The sequence below is a fragment of the Lemur catta genome, chromosome 9 (assembly GCF_020740605.2).
Source record: "Lemur catta isolate mLemCat1 chromosome 9, mLemCat1.pri, whole genome shotgun sequence".
In the NCBI taxonomy this organism is placed as follows: domain Eukaryota; kingdom Metazoa; phylum Chordata; class Mammalia; order Primates; family Lemuridae; genus Lemur; species Lemur catta.
In genome coordinates, this window is record NC_059136.1 from 74,163,993 (window position 1) to 74,185,461 (window position 21,469).

Below are 21,469 nucleotides of genomic sequence, written 5' to 3' on the forward strand. Positions count from 1 at the left end.
TTCGGGGCAGGCTCTGCAGTAGAGTGTGCAGCCTGCCCTGGAGAAGAGGCCGGGAGGCCCAGGTGGCTGGCACTTCATGTTGTGTGTGCTGCCGCTGTGGTAGGAGGGGACAGAAACCGGGGGTCTTCGGGAAGAGGGGGCATTGCTGCCTGAGGCTAGGTGGAGGATGTGGCCTGTATGTCAACACAGAAGGTCAGGGACTGGGCTTCAGCAATGTTGAGAACTGTGGAAGTGGCCGTGGCTTGCCTTGTGCCTGTGTCATTATTAGTTACCTTCTAATACCTGTGGCTCTAGGAGGAAGAACAAGTAAAGTCACGGAGACATGCTTTTTCTACCAGTATTTAGTGACCAAATGCAGAGTGTATGGAGAAGGCCAGGGTCCCCTGAACCACGCTCTAGTCCAGGGACATGACTCTGATACCTGTCCTGTCACAGCAGAGAGACTATGATTTGAAGAAACCAGACAATTTATTCTTTCAAATAATAAAGAGAGACTATTTATTTGATTTCTAAACATGGAATGAACATTGATAGTTGCCCAAATTTTGATACCTTTTAGGAGAAACATACAGATCATTCTTTTTTGTTGGTGTTAAAAATAAATTTTTAAAAAATTTAAAGACTTACCATAAATAGAGTATAACATGAGATTAACAAAAAAAGTTTAAAAACCATCCAGTGTATATTCTGTATGTGAAAACAACTCATAACTTGAGGTGAATATAGACTATCTTGGTTCACGTATATTTTATACAGTAGACACACACTGATTTTTTTTTCATGCTTCAAGTATATTAGGTTTTGTATTTGCTTCCAATTTCAGGAGAGTATCTCTGAGTTTTCTTTTTATCAGGTAGATTTGAAAAGGTAGAATACTGCCTTTTTTGGTCATGCAGTTTCAGACCACTGCCCACCTGAGGGTGGGTGGCTTTTATTTTTACCTCCTTAATATTAGAAGCAGCAGGAGGTACAAATGCTGTGGCTTGAGCTAAGGCCAGAGTCAGCACAGAAAGGTTCTGCTAAGAGACTGATGTTAAAGGAAATGAATTTGGTGACTTGGAAGTTTTGTTTTACAAGCTAACTGTGGCCCAGCCACTCTGCAGGGCAGCACACAGGTTTATTGCCTCGGCCTTAGTTAAACAAAGAAGGTGCAGGAACACCTGGGAGCGTTACCCTCAAAGCTGGTTCTTCTCTTTTCAGTGCATGTAACAGAACCACCATCTTTTCCAAAAAAGAGAAAAAAGAAGTAAAAGTCAGTCTGGAAACTTTGTGACACTCAGTAAGACTCCACTTTAGATCTAAAAGCAATAATGGAAATATAGCTTTATTTTTGTCCCAAGTTACGCTTAGAAAGCTGATTGCGAAACCAGGAAGCTTGGCTTTCAGAATTCTACCGTAATCCAGGGTGGAGAAAACGTATCCCCCAGATGGCAGTGGTGGGAGATTACTGACGGTAATCCTTCCTTGTCCTAGAAGATTAAGTCTGCCCTGGTGTAGTTGTGGTCAGCTGACTGTTTTTAAAAAAAATAAATTGTGGTTTCTTGTTGCAATTTTGCCAGCACCTGACGTGGGCTTGGACTGTTTGTACATCGTTTGCAGAACGCGGCTCTCCTTTGTTTGCTGAGGAAAGCGCCGCTCCCCTGCCCAGGTTGTTCATTGTTGACTGAAATTAACAACAGGTGGCGAACAGAGCCCCTCCTAAGGTTGCTCAGGATAAGTCATTTATTAAATAGGTCTGTTTTTCAGTTAGGCTCTCCGAAGGAAATGCCATACCTGGGCCCGGAAGGAAGCCAGGGCCTCTAACCCCTGGGGTTGATTTCTTCGCGAAGTTGCACCCTGCAAAGGGAATATGGCCCAGGCGGCTCTCAACTGAGGAATCAGGGCAGGTGGTTAGAAAGCCATGCGTTCTGCGTTTGTCTGGAATGGATTGTGGAGAGATGGACTTATATGAGGACTACCAGTCCCCGTTTGATTTTGATACAGGAGTGAACAAAAGCTATCTCTACTTATCTCCTAGTGGAAATTCATCTCCACCCGGATCACCTGCTCTGCAAAAATTTGGTAACTACTAATTTTGTAAAGTTAAGCTTGCCTGTGATAAGATCTAGACATAACTTGAGGTTTGCCTGGCTTTAAAATTATTAAAGATGTACCGGGGTGTTGCTGGGTTGTTAACTAGCTAACAAAGCTATTCTAGATTCAAAGCAGAGAGATAGATGGCTGATTAAGTATTTAGAATATATGTATACTGGGAAGTTAGATTTTAAAGTTAGCACTATTTATATGATCATTAGAGTTCTCCCCTTGATATTACCAGCTCACTTTGAGTTTGTTGAGCTGGTAAACAACAACAAAGGAGGAATCCGAAGGCCCTGGTTTCAGCCTGTAATTTATGAAGACTTTCCTGACGTTTGTTAGTAATACGAGACTAAAGTATCTGAAGCACTGACTAAAGTGAAGGTCCTGCTAATGGATGCCCTGGGTTTTGTTATGGAATACTGAGAGTAATTTATAGAAATTCCTAGGCAAAAGATTTTTTTTTTTTTAAAGAAAAACTCAAAATTGCTGCACCTGTGGAAGCAGTTATTCCTTTGTATGTGCCAGTGTGGGATTGTTCTGAGGGCCAGGAGCACTGTCAGGGGAGATCTTCATTTATCAGCCCCGGGTAGCACAAAACTGGAGGTGGCCTTAGCCAACCTCCAGGCAGGTTCTGTCATTTTACAGCCAACACTGGGAGAGGGCTAAATGTAACTTCCTCTGTAACTTGCCAGAGAAGCAAACAGGTTTTCCCAGAAGTTAACTTTTTCCTTTGAAGAATAGGTCACATTTTGTTCTTAAGCTTAAAAAATAGATAATCTAGAAAACAGTGGTAAAGGCTGCTGCATGAAACCTAGCTGTGTAGGTATTTTAGGTTAAACGGTTTGCTGACAACAGGGAGTGTGCTAAAAGCAACATTCCTCTAACTCTTGGTTGCAACTGGTAACTACCTTTAGGGGTGCAGCTGGGATTTCCAGGAAGGAGAAAATGATGATAACGGAGAGGGCCCAGGGCTGGTCTCTGCAAGTTGGGGGCAGGTAGGCAGCTGCTAGATGTCTGTTGCGGGGAGCCGGATTGCCGGGAAGCTTTCTGCTGTGCTGACTTTGCCATGTCTATATGGTCCACCTTGGACCTCTGTAATAAGGTCCAGGGCTCCCCCCTTGCCCAGTCGCTTCCTAACTTATGTATAAGGGCAGCATACAGAGTGGGGATGTTAGAACTCGGTAACACAGTAAAGCCTAAGTGACAAGGGGCCACAAAAACCTTGGAGAAGCCGGGGCTGCAGTTGCGGCACTTCAGGTAGACCTCGGCAATCAGTGTGCAAGGGTTCGAGATTCCCAGGAAGACTGATGTTGCTCGTTTCTTTTAGTTCTCATCTACTCTTCTTGTCTCTTTCTTTCTTTCACCGCCTTTCACGTTCCCAGTTACCATCATGGGTGCCTTTGGATGTTTCTGTCAAAACCAAGGCAGAATTGTAGGGCTGGTTGTGCCTCTAAGGCAAATTTCAAAAAATTATGTTCACAATTCTTAGTAGTTGTCTGAAGGTCCTTAGAGTTATAGAATTTAAAAAAAATTATAAAAGAGCAAATGAACAACAATTTAAAACAAACTCATGTACCCGTAAGTGCATAGATTTAGTAGTTTGCATTAATTGAAAGAAAGTGAGCAAACAACAAACAGAACCACCATAAGCAGTCATTAGGTAAGAATGGGGTGATTATAAAATAGCAAAATAAGAGGGGGAACCCAGAAGAGCGATTACCAGTCTCTGTGCCTGGGACTCATGGTGCGTAGGTGGAATGAATAATATGTCTTCCGTGTGTTTGTATTCCTATTTCTATGTAGGAGCTCTTAGGACCAATACATTTTGAATCCATTAATAGTTCATGTGGCTTTTGGCTGCTGTGTATTTTCTTGATCAGCAGGCAAGTAATGCAGACAAGAAAGACTGATGTGAAAAGGCATGCTATCAGAAAGGTTGGGAATGCCGATCTGAAAGGAATATATTCCTTGGTATTTATCCAAAATGCCATCATGGGGCAAATGAGAAAGTAATGAGATTTAATCTACAGGGGGGATGTTCCTAATAAGCAATCATAGGATGAGGGCCAGAGGCTGTAGCAAAAAGAGGCCGTTTGTCAAGGGCCTTTAAACTCTTTGGGCGCGACCAACCCATATTCAGAAATTCCTGATACCGCCTGACCCACAATTCTCATAAACACAAATATCCATCAGTAACTGAAGCAAAATGTTATGAACTAGAGCTTATCCTTACTATACGTGATGTACTCAGCTATTTTATATCATTCTATTCCATTTCTTCTTTTTAAAATGCTCATCTGGTACTGCTAAATGGATTTCACAACCCATAGTTTGAAAACTCTGATTTATAGTAAGTTTCAGAATCTGGAATATAAGTTCGGTTAAGGAATGTTAGTTTATCTTTTTTGTTCACTCACTGCTGTTTCCCCAGGCACCCAAAATCGTGCTTGACATTTATGGCTCAACAAGTGTTTATTGAATGAATGAATGAGTGAAACTGGTAAGGACTAGTTCATTCATTCACACTGCCATCCAGTTTACAGATGTGAACACTGATGCAGGGAAAAATGTGTGATGTCTCCAGATCACAAAGTTTAGTTAGTCTAAACTTGGACTAGCACTTGTCTCTTAATTTTCAAGCCAGTGTGTGTGTGTGTGTGTGTGTGTTTGTGTGTTTGTTAGACCACAACGTCTCAACCTCCCTACTAATGGATATTGTAGAACAGGTTAATTATTCAAGGCCTAACTTCTCCCTTGGTCAAGAGTTTTACTGTGGGGGTGGTTTGGTGTTTCCTCATGTGCCACTGAGACCGCCACATTCCATTCCATTTTGTGGTTGCTGGTCAGCACCAGGGAAGTCTCACAGCTGGTGTCTTTTGTTGCATTTTCTCTTCCATTCTGTGAACACCTGTAAGGATAATTTCCCAAATGTTATTTATTTACATAGACTCTCTTGCTCTTAAGAATTTTCTAATGCACAGGAAGATGCAGCCGTGGCTTATGGCACCTTTGGTTATTTCTAGTGACTTCAGGAAATACGAGCAATGAAAGAAATCTGACACTTTAGTTTAATGCTGTCATATTTGAAACTCTAAAAAGACTGGAAAATCAAACTGAAATTCCTTAGCTTTTAATTCTTCTTTTTTCATTCTGTTTTACTCTTTTTGATTTCTACTGTGTCATTCCCATGTCTTTTTAAGGAAGTGATGACTGCTGAAAAGTTTTTCATTATTACAACAGTCTTAAATAGCAAACATATCTATGGTGTGCAAAATAAAAATCAGAGCAGAATTGAAGAGACTTCTCCTTATTCCTACAGAGGAAAGAGACTTCCTCTTCGGGGATCCCCAAATTTCTCCATGGCTGACGTTTGTCTCTCTTTTGTGGAGTGTCCCGGTTACTAGTTTTATTCCTGATTTTTGGGGGGGGGGGGTGGAACAGTGGGGAGAGGAGATGGCTCTGAAGTATTGACTGAAGATTTTTTTTTTTAAGATGAAAGAGATTTAAGGGTCAGTTTAGGACTATTGGAAGGAGCAAGTAAAGCGTATGAATGCTAATGTGTTCTATTTAGACGATCTTTTCTTCCTTCTCCAGTCTTTCTGTGAAGTGAAGTTTTGGGAGGTGACCTTTTGTCTTGGGTGGGATATTGACCGCTGTTCGGGGCCCTCTTTCCAAGCTGAGTCCCAGGAGTGCTTTTCTGCGTGGTGTGGCTGCCAAGCCCTCCTTCTCCTTTTGGCCTTAGGATAACCCCTCCCCTCCCCTCCCCTCCCCGTCTGTGTCCATAACTGGGTGTGGGGCTGTCCCTGACATCTAGTGGGTAGAAGCCTGGGTTGTTACATGGGAGGATGCCTAGGACAGCACCCAGGACAGCCCCCACCACAGAGAATTATCCGATTCAAAATATCTGTGGTGCCGCAGCCGAGAAGCCCTGTCCTAACTGGGTCCTATTTGGGGTCTCCTGAAGGGACCACCCTGGTGTGGGGATCTCCAAATACTCCTTCCACTTCTTCTGGGATTTTATCACATCCAGAAACGAGGCACAGAGAGAGGGGGCCCCACGCACAGGCTTATAAGGGGAAAAAATACCTTGTGATCTTCTTAGATATTGCCGCTAAAGATACTTTGAACTATATGTTTAAATCTCTTTCTATGTCTCTAGGTTTAAAAAAGGGGGATGCATATTTCCCCTGTCGGTACGTAAACAAAACAGTCCCAGAGACTGAAGTTTCTTATTCCCACTGTGGTCTTAAAGCCATTGTTGCCTCTTTGAAGACTGTGCAAGAGAGGTGCATGCAGTTTTCTTTTCCAGAGAAGCTTCTGGGGCTCAATTATACATTAACAAATGCTTTCCTGGGTAGATAGTGTTAACTTTCAGGCTAAATAGCAGATATCTTAGACTCCTTTTCTGGCATCTTTTCCCCTCGTAGTTGAATTTTTAGGGGGACAGCTCGTGTTATATTCTTCCTTCTGTGATATCATTTGTGCCCCATCTATATAAGCACGGTACGTTTGTGCACACACTTTCTCAGGAGAGTGTGACATGGAGGAAGGTGACCTGTTCCAAATAGTAATGATCTTTGGACATATTATGTATGAGATAGGAGTTGTATTTCTTTAGAAAATTGACATTTCATGTCTGTCTTAAGTAAAAAAAAAAAAGCCCTTTGTATGTAAAAGCAGTGAAGTGCAAATGCAATGTATAAAATTTTAAAAAGCTCAATATAAAAGGTAGATAATGAAGAGAGATTGGGTCCTTTCCCTCTAACTTAACAGTGAACGTTTTCTATAATTCACTGACTCAGAGTGTTGGTGGGCGTGTGTGTGTGTGTGTGTGTGTGTGTGTGTGTGTGAGTGTGAGAGTGTGAGTTAGACACTGTGCGTCAGAGGCTGTGCTGGGGCTGAAGACACAGGATCGGAGCACGAAGGCCAGGTATTGCCAACCACAGGCCCGTGTTCAAGTACAGTAGACACTACACAGAGGTTGTTATACCCAGAGCCGAGGCTCACTTCTCAGCCTGAGTCGTGTGATCCAGGGGAAATCCTCCAGAGCAAGAGATGCCTAAAACTGACTTGTTGAAGTAAATCGGACTTGGAAAAATAGAGGCAGTTTCAGTCAGAGAAAATCACACGTACAAAGACACAAAAAAGAGAGCATGTTTTAGAAAGAGATACAGTGGAGATGGTTGCATGAGATTGTGAAGGTAATTAATGCCACTGAATTAGACACTTGAAAATGGTTAAAATGACATATTTTGTTATATATTTTATCATAATAATAAATTGAGACAAAAAATGTATGGGAGGTATATTAAAAAATTTTTTTTTGAGTTAATACATTCCTTTAAAAAAAACCATGTCTCCTTGGAGGGGACCGTAGGTTGGAAGATGCAGGGGCGGGGGACAGTGAGGGCAGCAGCAGGAGGTGGGGGGGTGGTCCAAGTTGTCAGGAGCAGGGAGCTTTATGAGGAGGTGGGAAGCCGTGGAAGGATTCAAGGCAGGAACTGCTGTGTCAGATACAAACTCTAGAAAGCTCACTCTGGTGGCAGGATGGTGAATGGATTGGAGAGGACAGAGATCTTCTGGGAGCTTCGGGGCAAGCACGTAAGTAAGCATGAAATAGTGAGAGCCTGAATTCGGCAGGGGCGGTGGGATTGGAGGTGGGGAGTGAAGTAGATCCAGAGAGTGAGATGAAATGACCTCTCAGAGAGGTAGGAAAAGAAAAACCAGGAGGGATGAGAGGTGTGGAGAGGTCAGACTGAAGTTCGGTGTCACGTGCCTTGGCGATGCCAAATGAGGTACGACTGAGAAGTGCCCTTAGTCGAAGGGATGTGTGTGTGGTGTTGCCGGGCAGGTCCAGGGCTGCCGGGGCTTGAGGAGTGGTGGGAAGTGTGGCCTGAGCACCAAGCCTCATGGAAGAGAAGAAGAGAGAGAGGAAATAGCCAGGATGAGTTGGAGAGCATAGGAAGGTGGGGAAACAACAAATCCTTATCTGTGCCCACTTCTTATAGGGAAGGGGCCTGGGACCCATTGAAGGTAAACATTTGGTTAAAGGTTTCCCGGCTAGTAATTGGCTGAATCAGTGTTTATATACCTTTCAATCTGTATCAGTTTCCTTGGGCTGCGTAGCAAAACTGGGTGGCTTAAAACAACAGAAATATCTTATCTCTTCAGGCTGGAAGTTTGAAATTAAGGTGTTGGCAGTGCCATGCTCTTCTGAAACCTGCAGGCAAATCCTTCCCTGCCCTCTCTCTCGCTCCTGCTGGTTGCTTGCAATCCTTGGTGTTCTTGGCTTGTGGCTACATCACTCTGCCTCTCCCTCATCACAGGTGTTCTCCCTGTGTCTCTGTGTGTCTCCACATGTCTTCTCTCTGGGTCTCTGTGTTCAGATTTCCTTCTTATTAAATATAAGGACACCAGCCATTGGATTAGAGCCCACCCTCATCCAGTATGACCTCATCTTAACTTGATTGCGTCTGCAAAGACCCTGTTTCCAAATAAAGATACATTCACAGGTAACAGGGGTTAGGAAGTTAGGAAATTGAACATATCTTTTAAGGTGACACAGTTCAACCCACAGCATCATCTATTATAATGTCAAAGCTCATGCTTGTCTTTATCTACTCTTTTCAAAATCTCTGTCCCCAGTTTTCTCATAGAATGAAGAATTTAATTCAAATGCTTCAAAATTCCTTTTAGATCTAAATGGTATGAAATGGCTAAAAAAAACCTTTTAATTGATAATCATAGGAAGTCTTGAAGCACTTGGTCTTAACTGGGATGAGAGTCAAAAAAGAACGGTTTAGGTGGGTGCTCCAGAATAGGAGTGGGGACAGGTCCATGACGACAGCACCCATCAGAGGAACAGAGAGGTGCTCACCAAACTCTTATTCCTGGCTTCATTGTAGGGTCTAAGTTTTTATAAAAGTGGCTTTTGCTTCTTTCCCTGGTTGCAATTTGTGGAAGCAGGTGGCGAAAAGGTGGTTGTGCATGAGAAAGTAAAGAGAAAGTTACTTTGATTAAATCTTTAACCAATGAATCAGTTCAAATACAACATTTATTAACATTCGTTCTGTTCTAGACGCTTTGTTCTGAGATGGAAAGATAAGGAGGTGACATCAGGACTTTGTAGTCTAGAGCTAGAGACCTGTTCAAGACTGAACTCTTCGTCACTGTGGGTGGTCCTGCCATTCCTTCCTCAGGTCACACTCCCTCACACACGTTTCCACTGAGGCCAAAAGTGTAAGAACTTCATGTGTCTCAAATTACTCACAAGTTCTCTGAAGTATGAAGTGTCATATTTCATCAACTTTAAGACACCGCAGATCGTAGGAAGTACTATTAATATTTTGTGTTTCATTAAGGGGGAAAATGCTGCCAGTTAAAGTAACCTAAAAAAAAACCCAACAGTGCTTTATTGTCACTTACAAATTTTAATTTTATGTTTATTGAATTTTTTAGATTTATTCAGACATGTACACTGATGATAACACTCTTGTACAGATTTGTTAAAATAAAAAAGTTTACGTTTATCTAAAATACATGTATTGTCAAACTTACTTGAATTGCTTTTCAACTAGGAATGATCCCATGTCCATTCTGTTTATATATTTCCTTCACATAAAATATCTGTGATGCAGCCTTTCTTAAAAGAGACGTCTGCTACTGGATCTGGGATTTTGTAAACTACTGACACCTATTTTACAAATTTGGGGGCATGTTTGTAGGTGATGAACAACTATGTCACAGCCACTGCTTGGCTGATGAATCCTACAGTGCATCTCACAGATGTAAAATTTAACAGTGTATCTTCAGGCTGATGGGGCACATCTCTGTCTTCTCCATCCTCACTGCCAAGATGCCGGGGCTCTTACCTGGGCATCCAGCAGTCGCCCTGTCATTGGGCTCCAGGTTGTTCCCAATCCAGGCCACCCTCCACCCTGCTGCTGGAAGGACTTTCCAAAAGACAAGTGTAGAGTTGTCACTCCCTGTAAAACTATTCTGGGGTTGGGGTGTGTGTGTGTGTGTGTGTGTGTGTGTGATATTACAGATGGAATTAAGACAGGCTGACAATCTACTTGCACAACTAGGCAAAGAATTAAGGGAGTGGTTAAAATGTTAACCTGATGGAACAGATTGTCACCAATTTTTACTTACCTGGGCTTGACACTGTTACCTGTGACTCTCCAACCAGGGATTGCCACAAGTTCTCGTACCCTCAGGGAAGTAAAAAGCTCCTGTGGAGAAAGGAAGCACTGATTCCTTGTCCTGCCCTGCCCATTGTCATTTCTCTAAGAAAAGTATATGTGAAGAAGCAGGAGTCTACAGTCAGAAAGATTTGAATTTTAATCTCGCCTCTGTGACTCTGGGCAAGTTATGTAACCTCAGAGGACCTCGGTTTCCTAATGGAAATAAGCACTACTACTCTCAGATGTTGGTTGTAAGGTGTTTTTGTTTTTATGAGGTCACATGTAAGAAGTCTCCCTTTCTCGTAGCTGGTATATTAGACGTTAATAAATATTAATCATATTTTCTCCCCCTTCTTTGTCTTTTAAAAACAACTTTCCATCAGATTCTGAAAGGAAACATTAAAATTAATGAACAAACAGAATTTTTTGGATTATTTGTGGTTTTAAATATTCTGTACTTTAAAATGTTTCTATTTCCCACCTTTCATGTTGTGAATGAGAAATTAATATCTTTTCTCCCAACAGCCAGACTCTTTCATATTAAATACCATACTATTATTGAACATATAGGAAGCATAATATCTAGAAAAATATATAAGGCAAGATTTGGATTCCCTGGTTTGGAGAAACTGTAGAGTTGGAAATGATGAGGACTGCTTTTGATCTAGTCTGCCAGATTTGATTATTTTTTTTTTACAGTGTCTTATTTTTATTATTGCTTTTAGATACCCTCCAATTGTGACCTTCTGCCCCTTACTTTTGTCTTTGTTTTCAGATCAATGATTTGAAGCATTTGCTTTCAATTCAGACTGGGTTCAAAATCCTAACTCTACCAAATATTCAGGTGTGTCACCTTGGGCAAACTGCTTAACTTCTGTAAAATCCAGTTTCCTCACCTGTAAATGGTGATAGTGATCCAACCTCATAGAAATGTTGCACGTAAATGACTTAATATATTTGGACCACTTAGCTCAGATTCGGATATGGATAGAATGCGCTCAGTGGTGCTGGCTGTGGCTAATAATTTTCCTAAGGCATGTTTCCTATTCTTCATTCATGTCCTTTATTTTCTGATTTTTCCCCCCAGTTGATTATCTTAAAAACACCTTTAAAATTTACTGTTGATAATTTGCTGCCACCTACAGGCTAATGTGAAAAAAGCAGAACATGTAATTACCATCTTTCTTAAGATGTTAAATATAAAATCTCAGAGGCATTTTGGCATTTCTGAAGCCAACTGTGGGTAACTCTGTAGTCTCCTTTTCTGAGAGATTTCTTTTATTTTATTTTTTTTCTTGAGACTCAACCAGTGTGCTTGTGAGAGATTTATTTTCCCCGGGAGCCTAACTGAATACTTGAATAGTATCAGAATTCTCTTAGATTCTTTTTGGAATGGGGCAGTATGCATAAAACACCATTAGCACTCAGATATTGTATTTTTCCCCTTAAGTAGATTTACAAAATAGTGTTTATTAGAAAGCATGAAAGAATCTTTGCTGTGAAAGACATGGTTTAGTACTTGAGTTTTGTTTGTTCTATTTTTGAGTCCTGTTCTAGTTGGAAGGCTTGGAAGTGCTGAGCAAAACATTAAAAATAAAATAAAGAATGTTTATAGGTAACTGTAATGGTTCTTACTACATTGGCTTATGTGATTGTTACTTGTATGCTTGTCTCCCATCCTCAATTTCGTGCTCTTTTTGTCAAAGAGTATGATATACAGGATAAATTTGCAAGCACACATGGCTCCTCGGAAACGGTTGCTGATGGTACACAGTGCAGCACCTTGTTCACAGTTTGATTTGGCAGGAGTTGGAATAAGAGGTGCCAACGCCAGATAGCAGGAGATGGGTCCAGTCAGGCTTGTGTGCCAACTTGAGGGGCTGAACTTCGTTGTGAAAACAGTAAGGAACCACGGAAGGATTTTAAGCTGAAGGGGGACATGATCAGATTTCTTGTTTTTTTTTTTTTAATTTCAGAATATTATGGGGGTATAAACGTTTTGGTTGTATGAATTGCTTTTGTACAGTTTGAGTCAGTTATAAACGTGTCCCTTGCCCACATAGTGTGCATTGTTCCTGTTAGGTGTGAATTTAGCCATCCCCTCCTCCCCCCTCCCACTTGCTTGATTTCTGTTGAATTTTATTATCACACGTGCACCCGAGTGTTGATCTGTAAGTTTCAATTTAGTAGTGAGTACATATGGTTTTTGTTCTTCAGATTTCTATCATAGAAATTTACTTGGGCAGTCCCTTAGAGGAGACCACAGAAGCAATTATTCATTGAGCTTTTCTGCCTATTGATTGTATCTGTCAAATACTGTGTGTGCGTTCAAGAGCTTAATCATATTATGTGCCAGTTCAGTTTGTAGATTTTGAATTGTTTTATTTGTATTACTTTATGCCTGTAACAATTCTGTAAACACTTTCCAGGTAGACACTGTTTTAGTACTATTATGCTGGTGATTATTATTATAATTATTAACTACCATGGAGCAGTTAGTATACAATAAATAGACCGTGTACCGAGTGCCTTTGTAACTTGTACACAATGTACATACACATTATCTCATTGATGCGTATAGCTCTCTTATGTTTGCCATGATGCTGGCTGCTTGTTCAACAGTGTGGTTATTCTCCTTGGTTTTTCTTCCCTGCCTCTGCTGCCTGGCATCTTGCTTTGGGCAGGATGCCACATTGCTGCTTTGGCTGAACTGGCACTTCTCAGAATGGTCCTGGGAGGTGGTGGGGAACAGTCGCAATGGCTGCGATAACTCCCTGACAGGAAGAGGTGAATAGCAGGTAGAGGAGGAAACCTTTCTCTGGTCCCCTATGCAAGAAATCTGTTGCCAGAGGAGCCTGTGAAATCCCAAACCTGTGACGTGAAAGTGGATGGGCAGAATCGGGGCCAGGGTAAGGCGACTGAGGCCAGTAAGCACTTGCCTCAGGCATAAAATTTAAGGGGTGCCACAAAGCTCAGTCATCAAATGATATGTCAATGCAGTATTTTTGAAAAGTCAAAATGGATGCAAAAAAAATCCCTGGTGAATAAAATATCACACTTTTAAATAAAGGCAGGATCAGCAACAGCGCTGTATGTGCAGAGCCATTTTGGAGCCCGAGGCAAAGGGAAATATCAGCAAACTGATCCAGTCTATTTAAAATCTTGGTATTTCGTTCATCATGGATTTTTTGAATTAACTTTGTTTTTTAAAAAATACTGCATCAAAATATTTATATTGAATGTTTTGGTGGCCCCTTCAATTTTGCACCCAAGGTTTGGGTGCCTTGCTGGCTTCATCGTAGCCTTGCAGATGGGGGTTGGGCAGGAAGAGAGGGGGGAGTTGAGGGGCAAGCTGCCTGCCTGGCCACTCTCCAGGGGCTCTGTGCCAGGGACCAGGCACTGCGGGATTGGTCTTAATGTGGAAGGTTGCTGTGTGGCTGTTGATCAGTCATGTCTCTGAACATAACACTAGGATTCTTTTTTAAAGGTATCTAGATGAGATATATGTTTTTAAAAAGCTACAAGAAGGTGTTTCTTACCTCCACTAACTCATGGAAAGAAATGGAATAAAGATTTCTTTAGGGCATCTCGTTCTTTCAGTGGTTGTTCCTTCACGTTGGGTTTGATCAGCACAGGAAGCTGAAGACATGTACAGACTCCTCCCTTAGGTTGTGAAGGGGCCAAACTCTTTCATCTAATTTATACCGATTTACTCATGCAGCATTTGAAAGCCTTGGCAAGATCCCATGCTGGGCCTCTACCTCTTCTGCTCTGTAGTAACTATATTGTGACTGAGACTGAACAGAAGCTGAAAGAACGCTATATTTTCTAAATTCATATTTTGACAGAGTCTTAGTTGGTGGTTTCTAGTGGTTTGCCCAGACTTTTCTTTTGTCCTTCGCTGGGAGAGCCAGGTCATTTGAAGGTCCAGAAAAGTGATGTGTGGATCTAACCTAATTGGCTCAATTCTGGCCGGGACAGTGGAGAAGCCTAACGGAGAATTTTACTAGCTTTCATGCCTTACAGACTTTTTTTTTTTTTTTTTTAATCCCCAACAAGGTCTGCTGAGAACAGACCCAGTCCCGGAGGAAGGAGAAGATGTTGCTGCCACGATCGGTACTACAGAGACCCTATCGGAAGAGGAGCGAGAAGAGCTAAGAAGAGAACTTGCAAAGGTAAAGAACGATTTCTTTTGGAACTTTAAAAGTACTGTCGTTTGTATTTCTAAAGCATGTGGTGACTGATGCAGTCAGTTCCTGGGGAGAAAAAGCACCATGTGTTTGCTTGTCCCAGAGGTCTTGAGTAGGGGAGAGGAGGTAGAAGGAGGGTGATAGAAAATTTTTTTTTTAATAGATGGGGTCTCGCTCTGTTGCCCAGGCTGGGGTACAGTGGTGCAATCATAGCTCACTGCAGCCTTGAACTCCTGGGCTTCTCACCTCAGCCTCCTGACTAGCTGGGACTACAGGTGTGTACCACCGCTCTTGGCTAATTAAAAAAAATTTTTTTCCCTTTTTTCTTTTCTTTGCTTTTTTTAGAGATGGGGTCTTCCCGTGTTGTCCATGCTAATCTTGAACTCCTGGCCTTAAGTGATCCTCCTGCCTCAGAGACGTTTGTTTTTATACGAGAAATGTATATATGGGTAAAGTGGATCTGAAAAGTAGTGTGTGAAGTAGGAAATGGATGAGAAGAGTACTAGTGAATATCTTCTAGGGAACCTCACTGATGTCTGATGCACTTGACTCTTCAGCTGCATCAATGACTTTGTTCTACCGTTGGCTGTGCTGTGGAGATAGGCACTTCTAAACCTCCTCCCTCCCTCCTTTCCTCTTTTCCTTCCTTCTTTCCATCCATCCAACTTCCTTCCTTCCTCCTTTCCTAATTGCCTTTCTTCCAAGAAATTCACGTAACATAAAATTAATCATTTTAAAATGTACAATTCAGTGGCACTTAACACATTCACAGTGTTGTGCAACTGTCACCTCTTTCAAGTTCCATACATTTTTGTTTGTTTGTTTTACCTCTAAAGGAGACCCCTATACTCATTAAGCCTCAGTCTCCCCTCCCTCAGCTCCTGGCTACAGCTAATCTGCTTTCCAACTCCCTGGATTTAACAATTTTTTTGGATTTTTATATAAATGGAATTATACAGTGTATTACAAATCATACAGTTTTGTATCTGGCTTTTCACTTAGCATAAATGGTTTTGAGGTTTATCCGTGTTATAGTATGTCTCAGTATTTTATCCTTTCTTATGGCTGAATAATATTCCATTGTGTGTATCTACCACATTTTATCCATTCATCTGTCGATAGACATTTGGTTGGTTGTGCATAGTTAGCTAGGAATATTTATGTACAAATACTTGTTTGAATACCTAGTTTTAGTTCTTCAGCATATATATCTAGAAGTGGAATTGCCTTTGCCATATGGTTATGGCTTAACTTTTTTGGGGAATTGCCAAACTGTTTTCCATAGCAGTGATGTCATTTTACGTTCCTATCACCCATTGCTCCACATCCTTGGCAACATTTGTTATTTTCTGTCTTTTTAATGATAATCATCCTAGTGGGTGTGAAATAGTATCTCATTCTGGTTTTGATTTGTATTTCCCTCGTGACTAATGATATTGAGCATCTTTTGATGTGCTTATTGGCCATTTGTTCTAGTGGGTGTGAAATAGTATCTCATTATGGTTTTGATTTGTATTTCCCTCATGACTAATGATATTGAGCATCTTTTGATGTGCTTATTGGCCATTTGTATATCTTCTTTGGAGAAATGTTGAGTCATTTGCCTATTTTTAACATTGGATTGTCTGTTGAGATGTATGAGTTATATATATATTCTGGATACTAGACCCTTGTCTAGCTGACATATTGATCTTGTATTCTGTAGCTTTACTGAATTTGTTTATGAGCTTGAATTTTTTTTTGTGGATTATTTAGGATTTTCTATACATAAAATCATGCCATATGTGATTAAATATAGTTTTAATTTTCCTTTCCAATTTGGATGCCTCTTACTTGTTTTTCTTGCTGAATTGCTCTGGTTGAAACATCCAGTACAGTGTTGAATAGCACTGGTGAAAATGAGCATCCTTGTCTTTTTTCCTGATCTTAGGGGGAAAGCTTTCAAGTATAATGTGTTACTCATGTTGTAGCACATGTCAGTACTTCCTTTTTATGGCCAAATAAGATTCCATTTTATGGACATACCACATTTTGTTCATCCATTCATCAGTTAATGGACATTTAGTTCTTTGAGAAATCTCCATACTGTTTTCCATAGAGGTTGTACTAATTTCCAGTCCCACCAACAGTGTATAAGTGTTCTTTTCTCTCTGCATCCACTCCAGCATCTATTATTTTTGGACTTTTTAATAAAAGGCATTCTAATAGGGGTAAGGTGATATTGTTTTAATTTGCATTTCCTTGATGATTAGTGACGTTGAGTATGTTTTCATGTTTATTGGCCATTTATCTTCCTTTGAAAAGCTTCTGTTCATGTCTTTTGCCCACTTTTTAACAGGGTTACTTATCTTTTTCTTGTTTGTTTGAGTTCTTATAGATTCTGGATATTAGTCCTTTATCGGATGTATAGTTTGCGAATATTTTCTCTCATTCTGTAGGTTGTCTGTTTGCTCTTTTGATTGTTTCCCCAGCCATGCAGAAGCTTTTTAATTTAATCAAGTCCTATTTACTTATTTTTGTAATTGCCATTGGGTCGTCGTCTTAAATTCTTTGCCTAGGCCAATATCTAGAAGAGTTTTCCCTACATTTTCTTCTAGAATCTTTATGGTTTCATGCTTACATTTAAGTATTTTATCTATCTTGAATTAATTTGTGTGAGTGGTGAGAGAGATGGATCCTGCTTCATTCTTGAGAGTGGAATTCCAGTTGTCCCAGCACCATTCATTGACTAGGACTTCTTTTCCCAGTGTATATTGTTGTCTGCTTTGTCAAAGATCAGTTGGCTATATGTGGATGGTTTTATATATGTATTTTCTGTACTATTGCATTGTGCTATGTCAATACCATGCTGTTTTGGTTATTATAGCTTTGTGGTATAGTTTGAAGTCTGGTGATGTGATTCCTCCAGATTTGTTCTTTTTGCTTAAGATTTTTTTGGTTATTCGGGTTCTTTTTTGGTTCCAGATGAAGCATAGAATTATTTTTTCTAGATCTGTGAAATATGTTGTTGGTATTTTCATGGCGATTGCATTGAATTTGTAAACCACTTTCGGGTACTATGGGCATTTTAACAATGTTGATTCTACCAATCCATGAACATGATATATTTTTCCATTTGTTTGTCTTGTGTGATTTCTTCCCTCAGTGTTTCGTAGTTCTCTTTGTGGAGATCTTTCACCTGCATGGTTAAGTATATTCCTAGGTGTTTTATTTTCTTCGTAGCTACTGTGAATGGTATTGAGTCTTTGATTTGACTCTCAGCTTGATAGTTATTGGTATACAGAAATGCTACTGATTTGCATACATTGATTTTGTAACCTGAGACTTTGCTGATTTAATCAATTCCAGGAGTTTCTTGGTAGAGTCTTTGGGGTTTCCTAGCTATAAGGTCATATCATCAGTGAAAAGTGATAGTTTGACCTCCTCTTTCCCAATTTGGATACCCTTTATTTCTTTCTCTTGCCTGGCTGCTCTGGGTAGGACTTCCAGCACTATGTTGAATGGAAGTAGTGACAGTTGGCATCCTTGTCTTGTTCCATTTCTTAGGGGGAATGCTTTCAACTTTTCTCCATTCAGTAGGATGTTGGCTGTAGGTTTGTTACCAATGGCTTTTATTATTTTGAGGTATGTTACTTCTATGCCTAGTTTGTTGAGGTTTTTTTCCATAAGGGATGTTGGATTTTGTTAAATACATTTTTTCATCTATTTAGATCATCATATGATTTTTGTTTCTAATTCTGTTTATGTGGTGAATCACATTTATTGACTTGCATATGTTGAACCATCTCTATATCTCTAGGATGAAACCCACTTGATCTTGGTGAATTATCTTTTTGACGTGTTGTTGAATTTGGTTTACTAGTATTTGGTCGATATTTTTGCATCTATGTTCATAAGGGGTATTGCGGCGAGTTAGCTATGCTCTCTGCAAAAGTTTGGGTCCCTCAGACAGGGGTTGTCGCAAAGGATGAAAAAATAGTAGGAAACAGAAATAAAAATAATACACAGAGCCAAAGATATAGTTTATAAAGTAAAGATTTATGAAGATAGATAAAGCAGGGTGCCTGGAAGGTTACATCTCTTCCCATGGAAATGCAACCAAGACTGAAGTTTTACACAGATACGTATAGCACAGGTATAGGTTTTCAGTTGCCAAGGGTAACAGGGTTTACATAATAATAGGTAGTTTGGTTTAGGGTCAAAGTCTTCTAAAAGGCTACTACAGATCCTTCAACTAACTCTATCTAGGTGAACAATGAATCATAAAATCTTCTTAGGGCAAACTTCTAAGTTTTATGATAAGGCTATTACTTTAGCAAAAACAGAGACATCATGGCTCTGGTTATTGTGTATTAGAACAGAGATTTCAGAAGTCAAACATGAGCTGTCTCTTATGCTATTTGCTGTAACCGCATGGTTCCGTCTGGGCCCTGCTCGGGCAGCGTATCTTATGATCAGCTCTCATCTCCGGTGGCCTGTGTTTGTTGATCAGCTCTAGCATCCTGTGGCTCTAGGCAAGACCTGCTTTGTCTTTCAAAACAGGTGAGAGCCATAGGCCCGGATTGCAGTGTAGCCTTGGGAAGCAGCTGCTACTGACCATTGAGATGCCCTCCTGAGGCGAGGCAGCTTTTGATATGCGAACCAACACATTTACATTTTACTTTAGGGAAAAGCCTTGCAAGACTTCTGAAATCCTATCTGTCTCTAAAAATATGTGGGACATTTCTATAAATCAGTATTTCTTAGGCTCAACAGGATATTGGTCTGTAGTTTTCCTTTTTTTGTTGTGTCCTTTCCTGGTTTTGGTATCAAGGTGATACTGGCTTCATAGAATGAGTTAGGGAGGATTCCCTCCTTCTTGATGTTATGGAACAGTTTCACTTGCATAGGTACCAGTTCTTTTTTGTAGGTCTGGTAGAATTTGGCTGTGAATCTGTCTGGTCCTGGACTTTTGTTGTTGTTATTGGGAGATTTATTACTGATTCAATCTCACTATTCATTATTGGTCTGTTCAGGATTTCTATTTATTCCTGATTCAAACTTGGGAGGTTGTGTGTTTCTAAGAATTTATTCATTTCCTCTCAGTTTTCTAGTTTGTGTGCATGGAGGTGTTCATAATAGTATTGGATGATCTTTTTTATTTCTGTGGTATCAGTTGTAACATCTCCTCCTTTTCATTTCTGATTGAATGTATTTGAATCCTCTTCTCTTCTTGGTCATTCTAGCTAGTGGTCTATCAATCTGTTTATCTTTTCAGAGAACCAACTTTTCATTTCAATGACCCTTTCTATTTTTGTTGGCTTCAATTTCATTTAGGTCTGCTCTGATCTTTGTTATTTCTTGTCTTCTGCTAGATTTGGGCTTGGTTTGTTCTGGTTTTTCTAGTTCCTTGTGGTGTAACATTAGGTTGTTAATTTGTGATCTGTCTTTTTAATGTAGGCATTTAGTGTTATGAATTTCCCTCTTAGCACTGCTTTTGCTGTATCCCAGAGATTTTTTTTGATAGCTTCTGTCATCATTGTCATTCAATTAAAAATTTTTTTGATTTCTATCTTGATAGCATTGTTGACCCAAAGATCATTCAGCAACAGGTTGTTTAATTTCAATGAATTTGTATTATTTTGAGAGTTCCTCTTGGAACTTATTTCTAGTTTTATTCCACTATGACCTGAGAAGATCTATGGTATGATTTCAATTTTTAAAATTTGCTGAGACTTGTTTTGTGACCTAACATATGGTCTGCCTTGTAGAATATGCCACATGCTGATGAGAAGAATGTATATTCTGTGTTTTGGGTAGAATGTTCTGTAAATGTCTGTTAGGTCCATTTGTTCTGGTGTCTCATTTAAGTCCAGTGTTTCTTTGTTTATTTTCTTCCTCAATGATCTGTCCAATTCTGTCAGTGGAGTGTTGAGATCTCCCACTACTATTAGTTACTCTTTATTTGTTTTCTTAGGTTTAGTAGTGTTTGTTTTATGAATATGTGAGTTCCCATGTTAGGTGCATACATACTTAGGATTGGTGTATCTCCTTGTTGAACTGATCCCTTGATCATCATATAATGACCATCTTTGTCTTTTTCCAGTGTTGTTGATTTAAAGTCTGTTTTATCTGATGAATATCTGCTTCTCCTTGTTTTGGGTTTCCATTTGTAGAAGGTGCTTATAGGAGAGAGCCAGCTGCGGTGGTAGTTTGGGGGCCTGTGTCTGGCTCCAGTCAATCAGGAGAAGCACTGGGATGTGTCCCAGCCAGAGGGTGGGGCCCTGGAGCTCCCACAGGACTCCTTATTCTCATCCATAGCAGAGGTGGGTGGAGGACTGAGGCTGGTTAGGGGTGGGTTGGGTGAGTCCCTGTTCAGGCTCCACAAAGGCAGGCACAAGAGCTGTCACAGCAGAGGTCAGGGGTTGCTCTGGGCTGCTGGGGAAAGTCACTGGGGAGGGGCTGAGGCAGCCCCACCGGGCTATTTTAGTCTGCTTGTTGGGAGGGGCAGTCTGGAATTCACAGTCCTGCAGGTGGGAGTGGATTTCACTCTTCTCCTACTTCCCTTGCCCTGCAGATCTCCCTCCAGCATCTGGCCACAAGTGGCAGCCCAAACCAGCTTATCAGCAGTGCTGCTGAAGGCCGCAAGCTTCTCTGCTCAGTACCCCGTCTGGACTGAAAGCATGGCTTTCCTGTGGGGGGAGAGGTACTCAGCAAGTGTGCTGCAGCTTAGACCCACACCGCACTCTGTTTTTGATTCTGCCCTCCTGGATTCCCTCCTCTCTCAAGATCAGTTCGCAAATCTCTCCTCTGTGGCCCTGAATGACACGATCAAGTCCTGGGGGTACAGGATCTGGCCTGAGGACCTGTCCTCTGATCCCTTGAGTTCAGTCACTGACTGTGCCAGGGAGAAGTGTGTGGTCCCGAGTTGCCCATGGAGTGCTCAAGTGGCTTATGTCCCTCCACCGTGGGGTATGCCCTGCTCTGTTGGAGCAGCCAGGCAGGTGGCACTGGGGATGGTTGGTGGAAAGGTCA

The 21,469-nt window shown here is 40.9% G+C and overlaps 1 protein-coding gene across 2 annotated transcripts in view; it reads left to right on the forward strand.

Moving 5' to 3' along the window:
• The window catches only part of TPD52 (tumor protein D52), a 94,396-nt gene that overhangs the window by 53,672 nt on the left and 19,255 nt on the right, over nucleotides 1-21,469 (forward strand). The window contains exons 1-2 of one of the 2 annotated variants that reach the window (XM_045561551.1): nucleotides 1,563-2,061; nucleotides 14,325-14,440. In XM_045561551.1, coding sequence (XP_045417507.1) covers nucleotides 1,923-2,061; nucleotides 14,325-14,440 — 255 coding nt within the window. In that variant the 5' untranslated portion in view covers nucleotides 1,563-1,922. Of the gene's footprint in view, nucleotides 1-1,562; nucleotides 2,062-14,324; nucleotides 14,441-21,469 lie in introns of those variants that run through there. The other variant, XM_045561552.1, reaches the window with a different exon arrangement.